Source organism: Moschus berezovskii, chromosome 1 (assembly GCF_049115385.1).
Source record: "Moschus berezovskii isolate FMDL1 chromosome 1, NW_MosBer_1.0, whole genome shotgun sequence".
NCBI lineage: Eukaryota > Metazoa > Chordata > Mammalia > Artiodactyla > Moschidae > Moschus > Moschus berezovskii.
The window spans coordinates 86,873,027-86,895,433 of NC_142460.1; the positions used below are offsets into that span (position 1 = coordinate 86,873,027).

A 22,407-nucleotide genomic window follows, 5' to 3' on the forward strand; every position below is an offset into this window, starting at 1 on the left:
GATTTAAGGGACTAGATCTGATAGATAGAGTGCCTGATGAACTCTGGACGGAGGTTCGTGACATTGTACAGGAGACAGGGACCAAGACCATCCCCATGGAAAAGAAATGCAAAAGAGCGAAATGGCTGTCTGAGGAGGCCTTACAAATAGCTGTGAAAAGAAGAGAGGTGAAAAGCAAAGGAGAAAAGGAAAGATATAAGCATCTGAATGCAGAGTTCCAAAGAATAGCAAGAAGAGATAAGAAAGACTTCCTCAGTGATCAATGCAAAGAAATAGAGGAAAACAACAGAATAGGAAAAACAAGAGACCTCTTCAAGAAAATTAGAGATTCCAAGGGAACATTTCATGCAAAGATGGGCTCGATAAAGGACAGAAATGGTATGGACCTAACAGAAGCAGAAGATATTAAGAAGAGGTGGCAGGAATACACAGAAGAACTGTACAAAAAAGATCTTCATGACCAAGATAGTCACAATAACGTGATCACTGACCTAGAGCCAGACATCTTGGAACGTGAAGTCAAGTGGGCCTTAGAAAGCATCACTACTAACAAAGCTAGTGGAGGTGATGGAATTCCAGTTGAGCTATTTAAGTCTTGAAAGATGATGCTGTGAAAGTGTTGCACTCAATATGCCAGCAGATTTGGAAAACTCAGCAGTGGCCACAGGACTGGAAGAGGTCAGTCTTCATTCCAATCCCAAAGAAAGGCAATGCCAAAGAATGCTCAAACTACTGCACAACTGCACTCATCTCACACGCTAGTAAAGTCATGCTCAAAATTCTCCAAGCCAGACTTCAGCAGTATGTAAACCGTGAACTCCCAGATGTTCAAGCAGGTTTTAGAAAAGGCAGAGGCACCAGAGATCAAATTGCCAACATCCGCTGGATCATGGAGAAAGCAAGAGAGTTTCAGAAAAACATCTATTTCTGCTTCATTGACTATGCCAAAGCCTTTGACTGTGTGGATCACAATAAACTGTGGAACATTCTGAAAGAGATGGGAATCCCAGACCACCTGACCTGCCTCTTGAGAAACCTGTATGCAGGTCAGGAAGCAACAGTTAGAACTGTACATGGAACAACAGACTGGTTCCAAATAGGAAAAGGTGTACGTCAAGGTTGTATATTGTCACCCTGCTTATTTAACTTATATGCAGAGTACATCATGAGGAACGCTGGGCTGGAAGAAGCACAAGCTGGAATCAAGATTGCTGGGAGAAATATCAATAACCTCAGATATGCAGATGACACCACCCTTATGGCAGAAAGTGAAGAGGAACTCAAAAGCCTCTTGATGAAAGTGAAAGAGGAGAGTGAAAAGGTTGGCTTGAAGCTCAACATTCAGAAAACAAAGATCATGGCATCTGGTCCCATCACTTCATGGGAAATAGATGGAAAAACAGTGGAAACAGTGTCAGACTTTATTTTTTTGGGCTCCAAAATCACTGCAGATGCTGATTGCAGCCATGAAATTAAAAGACGCTTGCTCCTTGGAAGGAAAGTTATGACCAACCTTTATAGTATATTAAAAAGCAGAGACATTACTTTGCCAACCAAGGTCCGTCTAGTCAAGGCTATGGTTTTTCCCGTGGTCATGTATGGATGTGAGAGTTGGACTGTGAAGAAAGCTGATCGCCGAAGAATCGATGCTTTTGAACTGTGGTGCTGGAGAAGACTCTTGAGAGTCCCTTATACTGCAAGGAGATCCAACCAGTCCATTCTAAAGGAGATTAATCCTGGGTGTTCATTGGAAGGACTGATGCTAAAGCTGAAACTGCAATACTTTGGCCACCTCATGCGACGAGTTGACTCACTGGAAAAGACTCTGATGCTGGGAAAGGTTGGGGGCGGGAGGAGAAGGGGACGACGGAGAATGAGATGGCTGGATGGCATCACCGACTCTGTGGACATGAGTTTGAGTGTACTCCGGGAGTTGGTAATGGACAGGGAGGCCTGGCGTGCTGTGATTCATGGGGTCGCAGAGAGTCGGACACGACTGAGCGACTGAACTGAACTGAGTCAATGTAAGCACTAAAAAAATTGTTAGCCATCATTCAATAATACTATTACTTTAAAGATCATTTATATAAACCCTTGGCCCACCTACTAGTTCCCACTTCATAGTCTTAGTGTTAAGAAGACTGCCTCTAAAAAGTTTTTTTCTCCCTACTGCTTGCATATTGTTATGCTGCCCAAGACGAATTCAATAAATATTGATTGCATGCAATGTGTAAATTAGAGTTAAAAATCCCATTAAAATAACTAGAAATGACAAATCAATTTCCTTATTTATAGTTTGTGAAAATATTAAATTCTGTAAGTCTTATTTTCATATTTAAGCACAGCCATGAGAGTTGGACTGTGAAGAAAGTTGATTGCCGAAGAATTGATGCTTCTGAACTGTGGTGTTGGAGAAGACTCTTGAGAGTCCCTTGGACTGCAAGGAGATCCAACCAGTCCATTCTAAAGGAGATCAATCCTGGGTGTTCATTGGAAGGACTGATACTAAAGCTGAAACTCCAATACTTGGGCCACCTCATGCGACGAGTTGACTCACTGGAAAAGACTCTGATGCTGGGAAAGGTTGGGGGCGGGAGGAGAAGGGGACGACAGAGAATGAGATGGCTGGATGGCATCACCGACTCTGTGGACATGAGTTTGAGTGAACTCTGGGAGTTGGTGATGGACAGGGAGGCCTGGCGTGCTGTGATTCATGGGGTCGTGGAGAGTCGGACACGACTGAGCGACTGAACTGAACTGATGCATTATATTGGTCCCAAAAGACTTCAGGCAAGAAAATAAGAACACAGTAATGAATGAAGAATACCACAAAATTAAACTTTTCTCCTTTTTTCCTTCAATTCAGTTATGAACACCTCTGCAGTACATACTAAATCCAAAATGTTAATAATTACTGAGTACATACTTTTGATCCCTGGGTTGGGAAGATACCCTGGAAAAGGAATAGGCTACACACTCCAGTATTCTGGCCTGGAGATATTCCATGGACTGTATAGTCCATGGGGTCACAAAGAGTCAGGTACAACTGAGCGACTTTCACTCACATATTTCAACATCATTAGCTTCACCCAGCACTTGAAATTGAACAATTATATTATCACCTTTACCATCTCTATTTTTAGCTGGATCTTAACAGAGGTGAAATGAGCTAAATGGGGCAACTGTTTTAAGAGTTCTGAAGAGTGTATATTTATGGATCTTTACTGATTCTGGACATCCTCATCACAAGTTTCAATAATACAGAAGCTGTAATTGCAATATAGAAGCTCCTAGAGAAGAATGTGTTCTTCCAAGTTATCTGGGTAAAAGTCTTATTAGATTTAATCATTCTTGTTAGAGGGAAGACCTGTTCACTTTGTTATAACAACAGTCAAAATAACTTATATGTCTATCAGAACTTTCCTTAAAATGATTGTTTAAAAATGCCTTTTACTTATGTTGTCACTCAAGAAATGCATTTTTCTCAAAGAAGATCAACCAGCCCAATTCAATGAAGAGTAATAAAAGCAAGGTCATTTTCAGCCCCACATGCTCCACTATTCCACAGTAATACAATTCAGGCCAGCCTGGCTTTAAAGGAGTCAGTAACACACTTATTCCTGGAGAAGGAAATGGCAACCAACTCCAGTATTCTTGCCTGGAGAATCCCAGGGACAGAGGAGCCTGGTGGGCTGTCGTCTATGGGGCTGCACAGAGTCAGACACGACTGAAGTGACTTAGCGGCAGTAGCAGCAACACACTCATTCCAGTAAAATCTGTCACATTATTATATGACACCATCTTCATCTACTATAGCCTTTATTCCAGACTCCCTTTGGGTAGTTTTACATCTTCTCCAGTGTTTCCTGGAACTGGAGGGAGTTCAAAACCCAGCAGTCTTTGATAAGCTAACACAATGAAACTTAAATTTCACTTTCTTCAAAAGCAGAGGTTTCTGAAGGAAACCTAACTGTATCCTATTTATAAGAAATACACTATAAATATAAGGATATAGAAAACGTAGAGATAGAAGTAAGATATACCATAAAACATTAACTAAAAATAAGTTGGTTTATATAATATAGTACTATTAGCTATAATCACCATGTTGTAGGTTATATCCCCAGAGCTTACTTATCTTATTATGGGAAGTTTGTACCTTTTGACTACCTTTACCCATAATAACCCTTCCCCCTTTCCAACCCTGACTCTGGCAACCACCAGTCTATTCTCTGTTCCCATGAGTTTGTTTTTTTTCAGATTCTACAACTAAGAGTGCTAATACAGTGATTGTCTTTCTCTAACTTATTTCACTTAGCATAAAGCCCTCAAGGGCCATTCTTGTTATTTCAAATGGCAGAATTTGCTTCTTTTTTATGGCTGAATAATATTTCATTGCATATACATTTTATCCATTCATTCATTAATGACACTTAGATCTTAAAAATTCTCATGAAAACAAGAAAAAAACCTGTTACTATGTGAGGTGATAAATGTTAATAAAGATATTGTGGTAAAAATTTCTCAATATATACATGTATCAAGTCATTATGTTCTACATCTTAAACTAATGCAAAGTCACATGTCAATTATATATCTCAATAAAACTGGGGGCGGGGGAGTGGATTTAGCTGTTTTATTACCAGACAAAACAGACTTCAAGGTACAACATATTACTGGATACTGAGAGGATATATCACAATGATAAAATGTTAAATCCTTCAGGAAGTTTCAGTTCAGTTCAGTTCAGTTGCTCAGTTGTGTCCGACTCTCCGCGACCCCATGAATCACAGCACGCCAGGCCTCCCTGTCCATCACCAACTCCCGGAGTTCACCCAAACTCATGTCCACAGAGTCGGTGATGCCATCCAGCCATCTAATTCTCGGTCGTCCCCTTCTCCTCCCGCCCCCAACCCTTCCCAGCATCAGAGTCTTTTCCAGTGAGTCAACTCATCGCATGAGGTGGCCAAAGTATTGCAGTTTCAGCTTTAGCATCAGTCCTTCCAATGAACACCCAGGATCGATCTCCCTTAGAATGGACTGGTTGGATCTCCTTGCGGTACAAGGGACTCTCAAGGAAGTTTAAACAATCTTAAATTAGTACACATCTAGTAAAACAACCTCAAAATATATAAACAAAAAATTGGCAGAACTGAAATGAGGAATAGACAAATCCACACTTAAAGTTGGAGATTATAATTCTCATTCCTTAAGCAACTGATGAAACAAGCAGACAAAGAAAATCAGTTGGGATAGACTAGATTTGAACAAAAAGATTGACAAACTTGACCTAATTGATATAGTTAGAACAATGCATGCCAACAGTTACAAAATTGCATTCTTTTCAAGTGCAAATGAAATATTTACCAAAACTGGCATGAAGCAAATGTCATCAAATTTCAGAAAATGAAATTATATATCATATGTTCTAAGCACAATGAAAGTAAGCTAGAAATCAATAATTTAAAGGTTAAAAAAAATTGTCAAAGTTGGGAAATTAAGTGGTACATTTCTAAACAACCTATGAGTCAAAGAAGAAATTATAATGGAATTTAGACAGTATTCAAAACTGATAATGAACAAAATTTCATAGAGGCAACTAAAGCTGTGCCTAGATAGACAGAAATATAGAATCTTAGAGCTCTAAAAGGAAGCCTGAAACAAACCGAACGAAACAACTACCTAGCGCAAGAAGTTAGAAAAAAACACAGCTAATTAAACCCAAAGAAAGTATAGACATCACAGAGAAAAGAGCAGAAATTAATAAAACAGAAAACAAAACATGTAGCAGATAAAATCAACAAAGCCAAAAACTGGTCCTTGATAGACTCTGGAAAGACTGACCAAGAAAATAAGAGAAAAGCCACAAATTACCCCTATCAGAAATAAAAAAATATATATTACTACAGATCCTACAGATAATGAAAGATGACACAGGATATAAAAATGAATTTTTTGACAATTTACACAAAATAGATAAATTATTTAAAAAATATGTTACCAAAATTGATTTGGAAGAAATATAGTCATTTTCATATTTTCTTTAATGTTATTTAAAAACTTCCCACAAAGAAAACTTTAGGCCTGGAGGTTTTTAATTGTGCATTCTTCCAAATACCTAGGGAAGAAACAAAACCAAACTTACATAAAGTCTTCCAGAGAACAGACACAGAAATAAAACTTGCCAACTCATTTTACAAGACTAGCATAATCCTGATACTAAAATCCCACAAGGAGATTATAAGAAAGAACAGTGATAGGCCAATGTTTCTCATGAGTTTAGATGTAAATATTAGGGGAAAAAAAAAAAGAGGGCTTCCCTGGTGGCTCAGACAGTAAAGAATCTGCCTGCAATGCAGGAGATCCAGGTTTGATCCCCGGGTCAGGAAGATCCCCAGAAGAAGGAAATGGCAATCCACTCCAGTATTCTTAACTGGGAAATCCCAGAGACAGAGGAGCCTGGCAGGTTACAGTCCATGGAGTCGCCAAAAGTTAGATACGACTGAGTGACTAATACACTAAACACACTACATTCGAAAGAGTATTAGCAAACTGAACCCAGTAATATTATGAAAAGAATACATCAAGACCAAGTTGGATTTACTCCAAGAATGCAAAGTTGGTTTCACATTTAAAGATCAATCAACATAACTTACCACAGTTATAAAATAAAGAGGGGAAATTATGATTACCATACAAAAGCACCTGATAAAATCCAACACCAGTTTGTTATACAAACTCTCATCAAAAGAGAAAGAGAAGGTAACTTTAATCTGATAAAAAAAGTCCCATAGCAAATACCATATTTAACGGTATTATATTAAAAATTTCCTGAGACTGGAAATGAGACAAGGATGCCTGTTAGCACTGCTTCTACCTCACACTGTACTGGATGGAAATTTAGCCGATTCAATAAGTAAAGGGGAAAAAACTCCAAATAAGACAAAACATAAATTACATGAGCAGACTGGGCTCTGGATGGATGAGAGGGGCAAGTGGAAGCAGGGCAGAAAATTGAATTTTAAGTTCAATTTCAACTTCAAATTGTAAAGCACTAGACCGTAACTTCACACGTTTTAAGCTTCTCTGATCTTCCCTACAAACCTGTAGGCTAGATAAAGCAGGTATTATTTACCTTTATTTTGGAAATGACACACAAGGCTCAGAGAAATAAACTGATTAGTCTGTCTCTCTTTAAGAAGCAAAGGCAATATGGGGACTGACCAAGGAAGTGGGAGTTCAAATTTAAGTTTCTTTTCAGTATGTCATGCTTTCTCAAGAAAAAGGAGGTAGAAAAGTCCAAAGGGAAATCATGCCCAGAACTTATTACTGGGTGTACCAAACTTAAAGTTGTCACTGAACTCATTATCTAGAATTTCTTTTTCTTTCCATATAGCTAAGAATCTGGGAACATGGTAGGCTGAAATGACACAGACAAGTCCCTTCTGACTTCAACTCATAGAAATGCCACAAAAAATATATACATTTTTTAAATAAAAAAGACAAGCTCAAGAGAGAAAGCGTGAAAGAGACAAAAAAAAAAAAAAAAAGGAAATTTCCAAGATGCTAGAAATGAAGGAAAAAACTTTAGAATGTAAAGTGGGAGCTGACCCAGATTCAGATATAGTTTCAAGAGTTGGTCCCCAGAGTTACAGTGCCCAGACAAGAATAGGGATCCATTTTCCAGCTTTCAAAGCGAGAGTATATGTGGATGAGTGACAAAGAACAGATTCATTTCTTGAAATGTGGACCCTTCATGAGCAGTCCAGTCAGTGAAAAAGAGTAGAAAAAACAGTTCACTGGATCCGGAAAGCAGGAAAAACTTTCTGTCAGGGATGCTGTAGAGAGCAGATGGAAGATCTACAAAAAATGGGCACCACAATTGGATACTGGGGGGACTTTACATTATTAAGATGGCATGGACATTCCAACCCAAGATATTACAGGGACCACTGAAATCTCTGGAGCTCTGCAGCAACAGGAACAAAAAGACACTGTACTCTCAAAACATAAAATATAAGACTTCAAAAGGGAAGCGGAAAAAAAATTCTGTTTGAAGATGTGGTCATCTTCAAAGAGTTACAAACCATACAGGAGGTACATTTCCATGAGGCCAAGTCAGCATATACAGCAAGTAGGATATCTGCCATCCACCAAGAGAAAAGAATAGAATGATCCAAAGAAACCATGAAATATTATGTTTAAAATGATTAAAATAAAAAAAATATAATGAAAGATCAGAATATTTTGAAAAATTTTGACATTTGAAAAAGAACCAAAGGAACAACTAGAAATTAAAAATTACAGTTACAGAAATTAAAAAATTGAGTGGATTTATTAAAAAATGGATTAGACGTAGTTGAAGATATTCTCAGTTAACCAGAAAGGGAATATGAGTGCATTATGCAGAATGCACCACAGAGAAATAAACAATAGAAAACATGAAAGTGCAATTAAAATATGTGAGGACAAGCATCCAACAGAAGTTCAAAAGGAGAAGATAGAGGAAATGAGGCAAGGCAAACAGATAACGGCTGAAAATTTTGAAAAATGAAGATAGATATGGGGTGTACAACTTCTGATCAAGATGACTAAAAACTAACCTACCCCCAAATATAGGTCAGCAAAACTACAGAACATCAAAGATTAAAAAATTTTTTTTTCTAAAGCAACTAGAGAGAAGAAATTTTCTTTAAAAGGAATACTTAGGCTGAAAGATTTCTAATCTTCAGCAATATACATCACAGACTATGGAACAACAGCTGCAAAGAACTGAAGGAAAATATAACAGCTGTCAATCGAGTTAACTACTATTCCCTCCTCATTTATTTCTTAACTCAATGGAGAAAGGTATGCCAGTATAAGAGGGACTTGGACAGGACTAGCTGGAATTAGCAAGACCAAAATATCTGTAAGGCAGTGAATTCAGTGGAAATAGCACTTGTGTTTCCTAAATGTGAGGTGGAACAGATGACCTAGACACGAGACTCCAGAAGCTTTTGCCTTTACACTGTATTTCTAGCCAAAGTTGGCTATCTTAGTGGTAAAGGCTTAAGCAGAATTATTTATGGAGCACATTAAGTGAACTCTAGATATATAGCGTAATTAAAAGTGAAGTCTCTGGAATCAGACTAACGAGAATCAAATCTTGACCCTGCTTCTTATGAACTGAATGAATTTGATCAAGTTACTTTACTTCTCTGTGCCTTGATTTTGGTAGCTATATCTCACAGTTTAAAAAAGCAAAGACATGTAAAACATCGGGCATAGTATCCAGCACACAGTAGGTATTTAATAAAGGCTAGTTATTCTTATTAATATCTGCCCACAAGTTTGAGGAGGTTATCTTTAATATGACACTGAGAAACTAAAATATAAGAAACACATACTCTGACATCAACTGAGCAGCCCACAGTCCATGATGGATTTCCCAGTACTTGATTCTGGCACAGGAGATGAACTAAGGAAGATTTCCCAACACCTGTAAAAGATACAAGCACTCCAGTCATATAAAAGATATGCTGAAAAGACTGAGAATAAGCAGTAATAACATTACGCAAAGCACGGCTGTTTAAAGGGTGTTCCTACCATACCAATGATTTAATAAGCTTCACTGATAGAGAAGATGGTAACGACACTGCTTCTCTCAAATTTAGTATCAGAATCCTCTGAAGGATTTGCTAAACAGCATAGAAGGCTCGGTCCTGTACCCAGAGCTTTCAATTCAGCAGGTGTGTCATGGAAGCCAAAGATTTGCATTTCTAACAAATTCCCAGGTAATGTTGATGCTACTGATCCAGGGAACTCACTTTGAGAACTATTCATCCAGGGCAAATTCGAATTAACTAATCCTTTTCCTTTGGAATGATTTCGTCTATTCAGCTTATTTTAGCATTGCAGACTCTTATACTTTAGAGGTAATCTTCTCTATACTGACCACCAATGCAGAGATCCCTTTCACAGATCCTGTTAGTTGCTCTTTTGGATTGGGCTTGAACACTGTCAGTGACAGGGATTCACCATTTCACAAATTCATATTTCGATACTTCAGTTCTCCCATATGGTGATCTTTGGAAAGCAGTCAACCACTTGGCCTAGACTTATCTTTTGGAAAAGGAGAACAACTTTTCTCCATCTACATTATGGCCCTTTTTTTTACAGGCAGCAGTTTTCTTTTTATTGAAGTATAGTTGATGTACAATATTATGTTGGTTTCAGGTAAACAACATTTAAATACATTATAAAATGATCACCACAGTAAGTCTGGTAACCATCTGTCCCCATACAAAGCTATTACAGTACCATTTTGATATTCCCTATGCTGTACAATACATCCCTGTGACTTATTTATAACCAGAAGTTTGTAACGCAGTTCCCTGCACCTATTTCACCCCTTTCCCCACAGCTCCTTTCTAGCAAACACCAGTTTGTTCTCAGTATTTGAGCCTGTTTTCATTTTGTTTTGTTTTTTAGATTCTATCATACATATAAGTGAGATCACACCATTTGTCTTTCTCTGTCTGACTTATTTCACTGAGTATAATACCTTCCAGATCCATTCATGTTGTCATAAATGGCAAGATCTTGGCTACTGTCAATAATGCTGCAATGAACATAGGGGTGGATACCTCTTCTCAAATTAGTGTTTTTGTTTTCTTCAGGTAAATACCCAGAAGTAGTTGCTGGATCATATGGCAACCATTTTTACTTTCATGAGGAGCTTCCATAGTTTTCCACAGTGGCTACACCAATTTGCAATTACACCACGAGTACATGAGGTTCTCTTCTATCCACATCCTGGACAACACTTGTCATTTGCTGCCTTTTTGATGACAGTCATTCTGGCAGGTGTGAGACAATATTTTATGGTTTTGATTTGCATTTCCCTGATGATGAGGGATGCTGAGCATATTTGCATGTGTACGTTTTCTTTGGGAAAATGTCTATTAATATACTCTGCATATTTTTAAAAATTAGATTGTTTATTGATATTGAGTTGTATAAGTTCTTTACATATTTTGGATATCCCCTTATGGGATATGTCATTTGCAAATATCTTCTCCCATTAATAGGACAGTATTTTCTTTTATTATAGATCTCCTGGGATTAGGGTAATATAGTTACTAAAGTTAGGGCTTGTATTTAGAGATCCGTAGGAAGAGGAAAGGGAATGAACTATCCCATATCGTCTGTGTGCAGGGTTACTCATTCAATTAACACATTTCAGGATGCTATTATAACAAGCACATTTGGTGAGTCTTCATGTGTCACTGCTGCTGCTGCTGCTAAGTCACTTCAGTCGTGTCTGACTCTGTGCGACCCCATAGACGGAAGCCCACCAGGCTCCCCCGTCCCTGGGATTCTCCAGGCAAGAACACTGGAGTGGGTTGCCATTTCCTTCTCCAATGTGTGAAAGTGAAACGTGAAAGTGAAGTCGCTCAGTTGTGTCCAACCCTTAGCGACCCCATGGACTGCAGCCTACCAGGCTCCTCCATCCATGGGATTTTCTAGGCAAGAGTACTGGAGTGGCTTGCCATTGCCTTCTCCGTCATGTGTCACTAGTTGTTATAAAAGATAAAATACCTCTTTGTGTGCCCTATTGTGTATGGACCTATCACTTTTTATTATAAGTTTTATTTTCAGACTATGTGGAAAGTATAGAAAAAAGAAGAAAAAAATCACCTGAAGAGCACTACTGTCAGCATGCAGATTTAATATTATAAGCAGAGTTTTTCTATTAGAAGGTTGTTACTGTGACTATATACATGTGCGTGTGTGCTCGGTCCCTCAGTTATGTCCGACTCTTTGCAACCTCATAGACTGTAGCCTGCCAGGCTTCTCTGTCTATAGGATTTTACAGGCAAGAATACTGGAGTGGGCTGCCATTCCCTTCTCCAGGGGATCTTCCCAACCCCGGGATGGAACCCAAGTCTATTGCATCTCCTGCACTATCAGGCAGATTTTTTACCACTAGCGCCACCTGGGAAGTGCCCTGATAGCTTAGATGGTAAAGAATCTGCCTGCAATGCAGGAGACCCAGAACAGATCCCTGGGTCAGGAAGATCCCCTGGAGAAGGGAATGGCTACCTACTCCAGTATTCTTGCCTGGAGAATCCTACAGACAGAGGAGCCTGGCAGGCTACAGTCCATGGGCTCGCAAAGAGCTGGACTGAGTGACGCAATGCAGGTACTCAAAAAAAAAAAAAAAAACAAGCTTTTGCTTACACAGCCGGTTTTATCTGAAATATTCTACCCAGCCTCTCCTTCTATTTCCCCTCTCCCATTGGCCTGATGAATTAATCTTTCAAGACTCAGCATCATTCTATATAAAAAGTCTTTTCATATTCCATACATGCAGAACTAAGCACATCATTCATCATCCTCTGCAACTCCACTGTTCACTCTCCCATAGAGCACTTAAAATACACTATTATATTTGCTTGTTTAGATTTTATTCTTGCTGTTTAATTTTAAGTTCCTTGAGGCCTGGGACTGGGTTTTACTCATTTTTTATTTCTAGTACAAAGAATAGGGTCTCAGTTCAGTTCAGTCGCTCAGTTGTGTCCGACTCTTCTCGACCCCATGAATCACAGCACGCCAGGCCTCCCTGTCCATTACCAACTCCCGGAGTCCACTCAAACTCATGTCCACAGAGTCGGTGATGCCATCCAGCCATCTCATTCTCGGTCGTCCCCTTCTCCTCCCGCCCACAACCTTTCCCAGCATCAGAGTCTTTTCCAGTGAGTCAACTCGTCGCATGAGGTGGCCAAAGTATTGCAGCTTCAGCCTCAGCATCAGTCCTTCCAATGAACACCCAGGATTGATCTCCTTTAGAATGGACTGGTTGGATCTCCTTGCAGTACAAGGGACTCTCAAGAGTCTTCTCCAACACCACAGCTCAAAAGCATCAATTCTTCAGCGATCAGCTTTCTTCACAGTCCAACTCTCACATCTATACATGACCACGGGAAAAACCATAGCCTTGACTAGACGGACCTTTGTTGGCAAAGTGATGTCTCTGCTTTTTAATATACTATCAAGATTGGTCATAACTTTCCTTCCAAGGAGTAAATGTCTTTTAATTTCATGGCTGCAGTCAGCATCTGCAGTGATTTTGGAGCCCCAAAAAATAAAGTCTGACACTGTTTCTGGCTAAAAATTTCCATATTCTTACAGAATTTTCAGAAACATTTTTAATGTCTCCAAGTTCAGAGAATACACATAATGATTTATTTAAACATTTTCTCATTATTAGATATTAGGGTGCTTTGAACTTTTCGCTATACTAAGAAAAGGTCTGTTTAAACTTTTGTTTAAAATTATTTTGTTAGTATACCTTCCAAAAAATGAAATTAATATGTAAAAGGAAATCAACATTTAAAGTTCTTGATATTCACTGACAACTTGTATCTGGTTACTCTGCCACCAGCCATATACACAAGCCTGCAGGTCTTACTGCACCTCAACAGTGTGCAGTTGCTTTTTCATCTTTGTTAGTTTATAAGAGGAAAAAAAGTGACATTTTTGTTTCAGTCTGGATTTGTTTACCTTCTGGTAAAGATACACATTATGATCATCTTTGCAAGCCAGCTGCTTTTCCTCTCTTATTAATTATATATTGATGTGCTCCACCCATTTATCTACTGGGTTTTAGTGACCTCTTCATATACTAGATACTCATGTAATTGAACCAAACATATTCTCAGATTTCCCTTTCATTTATTATTTTTACACGCAAGCAAGGAAGACTTTTGAACACTCAAACTGAGCTTTGTCTTTTATTCATCGCATTGCATCTGCTATCTATTGCCTTTAGGGCATATTGTTGATTTTCGTGTTTGCAAGTTGGCTTGTTTATGTTGGAGGCACATAGCTAGGCATTTAGTTATCAGCTTGATACAGAGTTTAACTCTGTCAGATTAAACATTTCTATGCAATAATATTGTATAGCTCTCCATGAATTAACTTTTGGGTGTTTTGGGTGACAAAAGTTAGCTAACATGGGATGAACTTTACACAGTAAGAACAACTTACGTGCCAAGAATAGTGCTTACCTTTAAGAATTTAAGGAGGTTCTAATTCTATGTTTTCATCAATATAACTAACTTAGATCAAAAGAATGCACTTGATTTGCTGGGTAAAAAAGTTCAATATTATCAAATAAATGCCAGGGCCATACAGAGTTGGTAATGTGTTAAGATCATTCCTTATACCAAAGGAACAAAGAGAAAAGAGTACGTGCATGTTAGATTTTCAGGATTCCTTACTCAATTATCAAGTAACTCTATGGGATACAAACAGATTTCTAAATCCAAAGTCATTCCTTTATATATTTGTGAAACCCTCAAAATTTCACAGGGAAAAATAAGCCTTTATTCAAAATTAAACTTTGAAGTTTAAATACAAAGGCAGATGAAGTGTAAAAAGTATATTCTAACCTGTCAGATAGCAAATCACTGTTAAAAGGAACTATAAAAAGACAAGAACTGACTTTGCAAATAAAGCCTAACTTCAGTGAATGTGTGACAGGATCAATCACTTTCCTGGTGGGTATGGCTATGTCTTCTGTTTTACAACTAAACTATAAGAATAATTTTAAAAAGCTTTCTATTGATCACTTTTCCATATTTAATAGGGCAGCCAATTCAACACTGTTGCATAATGCTTTGATTCCACAGTTACATCCCTACCACTTAACTCAGTGTTATGTGTTCAGTTCAGTTCAGTCGCTCAGTTGTGTCCAACTCTCCACGACCCCATGAATCACAGCACGCCAGGCCTCCCTATCCATCACCAACTCCCGGAGTTCACTCAAACTCATGTCCATCGAGTCGGTGATGCCATCCAGCCATCTCCTTCTCTGTCGTCCCCTTCTCCTCCCACCCACAACCTTTCCCAGCATCAGAGTCTTTTCCAGTGAGTCAACTCGTCGCATGAGGTGGCCAAAGTACTGCAGTTTCAGCTTTAGCATCAGTCCTTCCAATGAACACCCAGGATTGATCTCCTTTAGAATGGACTGGTTGGATCTCCTTGCAGTCCAAGGGACTCTCAAGATTCTTCTCCAACACCACAGCTCAAAAGCATCAATTCTTCGGCGATCAGCTTTCTTCACAGTCCAACTCTCACATCCATACATGACCACGGGAAAAACCATAGCCTTGACTAGACAGACCTTTGTTGGCAAAGTGATGTCTCTGCTTTTTAATATGCTATCTAGGTTGGTCATAACTTTCCTTCCAAGGAGTAAGCGTCTTTTAATTTCATGGCTGCAATCAGCATCTGCAGTGATTTTGGAGCCCCAAAAAATAAAGTCTGACACTGTTTCCCATGTTTTTCCATCTATTTCCCATGAAGTGATGGGAACAGATGCCATGATCTTTGTTTTCTGAATGTTGAGCTTCAAGCCAACCTTTTCACTTTCCTCTTTCACTTTCATCAAGAGGCTTTTGAGTCCCTCTTCACTTTCTGCCATAAGGGTAGTGTCATCTGCATATCTGAGGTTATCGATATTTCTCCCAGCAATCTGGATTCCAGCTTGTGCTTCTTCCAGCCCAGTATTCCTCATGATGTACTCTGCATATAAGTTAAATAAGCAAGGTGACAATATACAGCCTTGACGTACTCCTTTTCCTATTTGGAACCAGTCTGTTGTTCCATGTACAGTTCTTACTGTTGCTTCCTGACATGTTATATGTAATAGGTATTTAAAAAGTGGGGTGGGGGGAATGGATAGTTTGCACAAGATGTCAACATGAAGGGGTTGCTACGTGCAGTAGAAAGGGAATTAAAAAATGAGAGAGAACACCCACTTTTATATGTCATGAAAAACTGTTAGCTCTATGCTGTGCTGTGCTAAGTTGCTTCAGTCCTGTCTGACTCTTTGAGATCCCATGGACTGTGGCCCACCAGGCTCCTCTGTCTCTGGAACTCTCCAGGCAAAAATACTGGAATGGGTTGCCATTTCCTCCTCCAGGGGATCTTCCTGACTTAGGGATGGAACCCAGGTCTCTTATGTCTCTTGGATTGGCAGGTGTGTTCTTCATCACAAGTGCCAACTGGGAAGGTCAGCTCTGGATTCTTCTAAATCCTACTTGGTAATACTCTTGTGAGGTCCATTTAGACTACCACTGCTTCCTTTATCTGTGAAACTGAGTGCTTTTATTAACTTCAGTATCACTTCAAGCTAAAAAACTAAAGTGGACATAAACTGGATTATGTTCACTGGGTTTCATCATGCAACTTTCTGAAAGGAATATTAAATAATGCTCTCTGTAAAATATTTTGTAATGCAAAGTAATCTTCAAGTAATCTGAAAAGGTACTCAAACTCCTCCCCAGGGCAATTTTACCCCATCTGGTAAGGCTAATTTTCAAGCTCTTTGGAGTATGTCCTCTCCACCTCCAAGCATCTGACACGTTTTTGCTCATAGCAAATATCCAAAGGTCAACTTAGAAAAGTACATCTATGAAATGCACCAGGCTGCCCTGGTGGCTCAGTGGTAAAGAATCTGTCTGCAATGCAGGAGATTCAAGAGACGCGGGTTTGATCCCTGGGTCGGGAAGATCCCCTGGGGTAGGGAATGGCAACCCACTCCAGTATGCTTGCCTGGGAAATCCGTAGAGGAGCCCGGCGGGCCACATACAGTCCACGGGGGTAGTAAGGATCGGACACGACTTAGCGACTAAACCACCACCACACGAAAAGCAAGGTTGTCATCTATTCCAAGTTCTTACGAAGATTAGGAATGGAGGCTAGGAGAAACAGAAGGATAGTGAAGGGGATAGAGAAACACAGACTTCAATTCCAGTTCTCAAGTGTCCAAGGTAAGGATTTTAACACTAGGATTAAGCTGGGCTCAGCATTGTTCTAGCTGCTTCACAATATGGCCTCTATCTTAAATTTTCTATTTCTTACAGCCTAGCACATAATAGGTTTTCAACTAAGGTTAAAGAGGACAAAGAAAAGAGAAGTGCAGCTGAAAGTAAAACAGGTATACCACCTGTTATTTCATGAAATAGTATGGGTTGGTGTTTTAAATACATGGACTCGCAGCTCAAACCAGTTCTGTCATTTACAATGTAAATATCATAAATCATACATCTCTCCGTCTCACTTTTATCATTTGTTAAATGGGATAATAGGACTGATCTCAGGATTAAATGAGTTAATACGTGCAAAGTTTGGAACAGTGTCAATAATACTTAGAACAGTGTCATTCTTCCTAGTGCATGTTTGATTTCCTTAATTAAAATCTCCCAAAGGCAAGATCCGCGCTTGTCTCAGCCCGGCGCTCAATTCAACCCTCAGTATCCGCGCATCTTCTAAAACAAAGAATCGCTGGGCTTCTGTCACCCTGGAAACCGACGTAGAAACCTGCGAAAGCAGAGAAAAGGCCCCGGCTCCGCGCCCCCCACCCGAACGACGCTGCGGCTCCGTTAAATTGAGCAAAGTCCTCTGGGAAGTGTAGTCTTTAAGGCTTAAGAAGGAATTCAGCCACGAGCCGGAATCAGTTAGTCGGTGGGTGGATGGAGGGAGAGTGAAAGGGGAGAATTTTCGGGTAACTCAAAAGTGTCGGGAGCCCCGGGTTGTGTTAAGGCGCTCACCTGAGTCTCCCAAAACCAGTACCTTCACTCGATCCAGGGACGCCATCTTGTCATAGCCTATCTGAGGTTAACGCCTATTCCGGGATTATAGGCCAATCAGAGCTGGGTTTGAAAGGCAGCGCCTTCAATGTTATTGGCCAATAGGAGCGTGACTCTTGATTGAAGGCCTCACTGTGCTGATTGGCCCGCCTGGTTGAAAGTAGCGGATGGTTTCTAGAACTGGTCGCAGGAATAGAGCGTTTTCTTTGACGTACAAGTGGCGTGGCTCGTATAAGCCGGTAGTTGAGGCGCTGAGGGAAGCTGTAGTGGGAGTGTTCGAGGATTCGCTTTGGTAAACCTTGTTCCCTGTTGTTCTCGGTTCCCGGGCCAGGCGCCGCCTCTTAGGGTGCCTTCTTTTTTTCGCTCCTTTCTTCTTAGCTATCCTCCTCCCCCTTAGCTACTCTCTTGATTCGGTTCTCTTCTTGGTCTCCCAAAGAACCATTGACCCCGGAGCGGCCCATGTGCGACCTCGGGTAGGACGGGCTTGACTGCGCCGAGTGTGTCCTCAGCTGGTAGAGTCCCAGGGAATTTAGGGTGTCGGGGTGTCGCAGTGGGGAGGAGGAGAACGTTACCGGGCGCGTGGAGGCCAGCTGGTCCGGAGGTTTCGCGGTGTTGTGCCTCTTTACGTTCGAAGGCATGGAGAGTACCGTGAAATGTGGCAATCAAGAAAGCCAGTTGGCTGTGTAAATCCAAATTCTTCTGGAACTGGAATAGAAGTAAACTGAAATAATGTGACAGGACTCCCCACATCAACTCCTTCCATTTTTTCTTTTACACGCTGCAGTCAGCATAAGCCCTTAAAAACACGAATTTGATGCTGTCACCTCTTGCTTAAAACCATTTGAAGTTTAAGAAGAGGATTTCCAATACCCTGTCCTTTTCTACCCTGGAAGCCGCAGTAGAGGAAGTGAATTGAGGGGAAGCTGGGTGGGCATATGTGCTTAGCGGATCTATTGAAAGTTTTGTGGGTCATTTGACCAGCTGTGGCACATGCTGGAAAGTCAGTGGTGAACAAGATTAAGCCCCTGGACTCCGAGGTAGACATGGAGAAAGTATGTTCACTGTATTCTGTTCACTGTAAATAATAAGGGGAAAGAGCTGTGGGAACTTGTGAAAGGGCGCTGATTTCATCTACTAAGGGGAACCTGAGACTGTGTCTCTGACGAAATGTCATTCGAGATGTGAAGGATTGTTAGGAGAAGGGACTTTGGGCTTAGCTGTGGGGGCAGAGAGAACAGTACGTGCAAAGGCCTGGAAGTGGGGAACGCATGTGTGGCTGGTGGAATTGGAGAATGCCTGGAAATGAGACTGAGGAGGATAGACCAAGTGCAAAGAGTGAATTCGTTTCATCTTTGTTTCTCCCCTCTGTGCCCAGTGTTTGTATGATTGTAATACATATGGTTCAGAAACAAAACCGACTTGCCTTTGGGGCTCTGGGCTGGGTAGGGTCATAGGTGAGGCTGAGAGGTAACTGATGAACTCTGAGGCTAAAAAAAAAAGAAACATGGGCTGGTCCCCAGAGGTCACACACTCAGAAGTCAACAGAGGCCAATCCAGCTGCTTCCCTGTTTAGAAGTGTCCACTGCTCTTTAGTTAATTGTTTCTATGTGGGAACATGGTCACATTTTCCCCTCAGATATTTCCAACTTTCAGGAGTGTCTGAAAATTGAAATGTGAAATCTCATGATTTTTAATTGTTGAGCAGTAATTCAGAAAATTTTCAAAACATTTTTTGAATCAAATGATGTGGTAGATGTTGCCAGTTTGAGACCTCTGCCCTCAGTATTATGAAATCCAGAGATTGAGGAGATTGAGCATAATTAGGGGAGGAGAGGCAGTAAAGGAGAGAACACGTGGTCAGGAAGGAGGATTTTAGAATGTAGAGATTTTGAACAAGCTGATTCTTTGCTGAGCTCCAGTTTCATTTGTTCAGCTACCTCCTGGGTGTCTTCACAGTAATATCTTGTGGTATTTCCTCAATGACAAGCAACGAACACTGATTGCTTCATTTCTTCCAAATCTGTTTCTCTTCAGCTGTTAATGTACTCTCATAGTAGTACTTTTAGAAAAAAGTACTAAAAAAGTACTAACTGGAAGAATCCAGTTACAGTGGCTTAAAACGAATAGCTGTATGTTATTGTTTAACAGGTATAATGTTTCAGTTTTACAGGATGAAAAGAGTTTGGAAGTGGTTGGTGATGATAGGTGGATAACATTAAGAATGTGTTTAACATTATTGAACTGTTACTTAAAAATGCTTAACTGGTAAATTTTCTTATGTATATTTTATTGCTATTAAAAAACTGGGGGAAAAACCCCCAATAGCTATTTAAAATTTTAAAAATACTCTATTTCCAGTATAATATTGGAATATATTATTGGGGCCTTTTGATTTTGTTTCTCTAATAAGTTTCATTCATCCTGTCCTCTGATAATTTCTTCTTCTCTTTCATAGTATAAGTCTGATTACTATAGCTCTTAATATCAATACTTCCATATGAATTGTCTCATTTAATCTCACACATCAATGCTATTAGGAAGGCACTGTTAATCTGATAAAATGGAGGCTGAGAATTTTCCAGGGTCATAGGCTAAAAAAGGCAATGGCAAGCCACTCCAGTACTCTTGCCTGGAAAACCCCGTGGATGGAGGAGCCTCGTAGCCTGCAGTCCATGGGGTCGCTAAGGGTCGGACAGGACTGAGCGACTTCACTTTCACTTTTCACTTTCACACATTGGAGAAGGAAATGGCAACCCACTCCAGTGTTCTGGCCTGGAGAATCCCAGGGACGGGGGAGCCTGGTGGGCTTCCGTCTATGGGGTCACACAGAGTCGGACACGACTGAAGTGACTTAGCAGCAGCAGGCTAAAAAATGGTGGAACTGGGATTCAAAACCTAAACCTATTGGAGTCGTCATGTCACTCCCTTTTTCAAATCTTTAATGCCCCCTGTGATGTTTCAGGTTGAATGATAAGTAGTACAGGGCTCTCCCTATATGGGATGTGCTTTGGTGGGGCTGTGTAATAGCTAGGTACCCAGTTTGTTGGTAGCAGTAGTCAGGGACTTATTCTATATATTTGTCACCTAAGGAGCTTTAAAAAAATCAATGTGATGCCTAATTTGGCCCTCCCAGACCAGCTAAAACAGAGTCTCTGGGAACAGGTCCAGGGTGGGTATTTTTAAATGCTCCCTGGGTGATTCTGCTTTACAGCCAGGGTTGAGAGTCGTTGACCTGGAAAATGGAGAATATGGGGTAGAAGGTCAGGGAGGGGAATACAGTAGTAGGAGATAATACTAGAAAAGTAGGTTATCTTCACATTTGTCTGCCATCCTTTGGTCTGTTTCTGAAACCACATACTGTGTTCTGCCAGTTGTTGAACGTGTAAAACATAACTCCCAAAAGTAGGTTCAAGTACAACATATAGACCAAATTGGAAAAGAGAACAAAAGACGTCTGTTAGTATATTATGATACTGCTTTGGTGTTGAGCCCACAAACTTGCTTGGCATCCTTAAGCCTTGGGATGACAGAAAGCCTCAAGGACCACAAGTTTGGATCTAGGTGCTACTTTGTTATCTCATATTTATTCATGCCTGAGTATTTATAATCCAAAATATGTATTTTATTATGACTATTTCCTTTTATTTTTCCTTTATTACAGGTCAGGTATTATATCCCTCCCCCGTATGTGTATGTTATTGGCTATTTAGAAATACCTTTATAGTACTGTGGATATAAAGATATTTCTTATAAAAAGAGGTATTAAATCTAATAAGGTTAATAACTACTGATTTTAAATAAAAGGGTCAGGAGACGTTAGTATTAATAACAGTATGATTCCGTATTGAAACAGTTCAATAGGATGTCTGTTAGAAGTTTCCTTGTAGTATAGGGACATACTAAATTGATATTAACAAGTGCTTTCTAAGCACATTGGACTTTCCTGGTGGCTCAGACGGTAAAGCGTCTGCCTACAATGAGGGAGACCCGGGTTCGATCCCTGGGTTGGGAAGATCCCCTGGAGAAGGCAATGGCAACTCACTCCAGTACTCTTGCCTGGAAAATCCCATGGATGGAGGAGCATGGTAGGCTACAGTCCATGGGGTCGCAAAGAGTCAGACACAACTGAGTGACTTCACTTTTTTCACTCTAAGCCCATTACATTCTCATTAATTCACCACAATCTGATTGAGGCAGTTGATATTATCCTTATTTTTGAGAGTAAAGTGTGCCTTGAAGTTGTTAAGGAATTTGCTTAGAATCACACAGCACAAGTTCAAATCCCAGGCTCTTTAACAATCTCATGGAAGTCTAGCTCATGCTGGTTTGGGCTTCTAGAAGACTGTTCTCTGGGTACAGTTAGCTTCTGCTTGTCCTGCAGGGGATCCAGTATTTAAGGATATCTTGGTCTTTGTTGTTGTTTTTAAGAACTATATCAGTTCAGTTCAGTCGCTCAGTCGTGTCCGACTCTCCACGACCCTGTGAATCACAGCACGCCAGGCCTCCCTGTCCATCACCAACTCCCGGAGTTCACTCAAACTCATGTCCATCGACTCGGTGATGCCATCCAGCCATCTCATTCTCTGTCGTCCCCGTCTCCTGTATAGCATTTGCTTATTTGGTCATTTATCTTTTTCAAGGTTGGTAAAGCGCCAAAGAATGCTCAAACTACCGCACAATTGCACTCATTTCACACGCTAGTAAAGTTATGCTCAAAATTCTCCAAGCTAGGCTTCAGCAATATGTGAATCGTGAACTTCCAGTT

General features: G+C 40.2%; 2 protein-coding genes across 6 annotated transcripts in view; one reads left to right on the top strand and one right to left on the bottom strand.

Moving 5' to 3' along the window:
• Positions 1-17,720, bottom strand: part of RABL3 (RAB, member of RAS oncogene family like 3) — a 43,440-nt gene extending 25,720 nt beyond the window's left edge. The window contains exons 1-2 of the mRNA XM_055435752.2: positions 17,604-17,720; positions 9,390-9,481 (exon numbers count right to left, since the gene is read on the bottom strand). Of these exons, the coding sequence (XP_055291727.1) occupies positions 9,390-9,481; positions 17,604-17,649 (138 nt within the window). The 5' untranslated portion in view covers positions 17,650-17,720. The remainder of the gene's footprint in view (positions 1-9,389; positions 9,482-17,603) is intronic.
• A 93-nt stretch (positions 17,721-17,813) lies between these two features.
• Positions 17,814-22,407, top strand: part of GTF2E1 (general transcription factor IIE subunit 1) — a 43,723-nt gene continuing 39,129 nt past the window's right edge. For 2 of the 5 annotated variants that reach the window (XM_055435956.2, XM_088837375.1), the window contains exon 1: positions 17,814-17,934. The gene's annotated coding sequence lies outside the window, so the exon portion shown is untranslated. The other 3 variants (XM_088837380.1, XM_055436045.2, XM_088837382.1) reach the window with 3 other exon arrangements.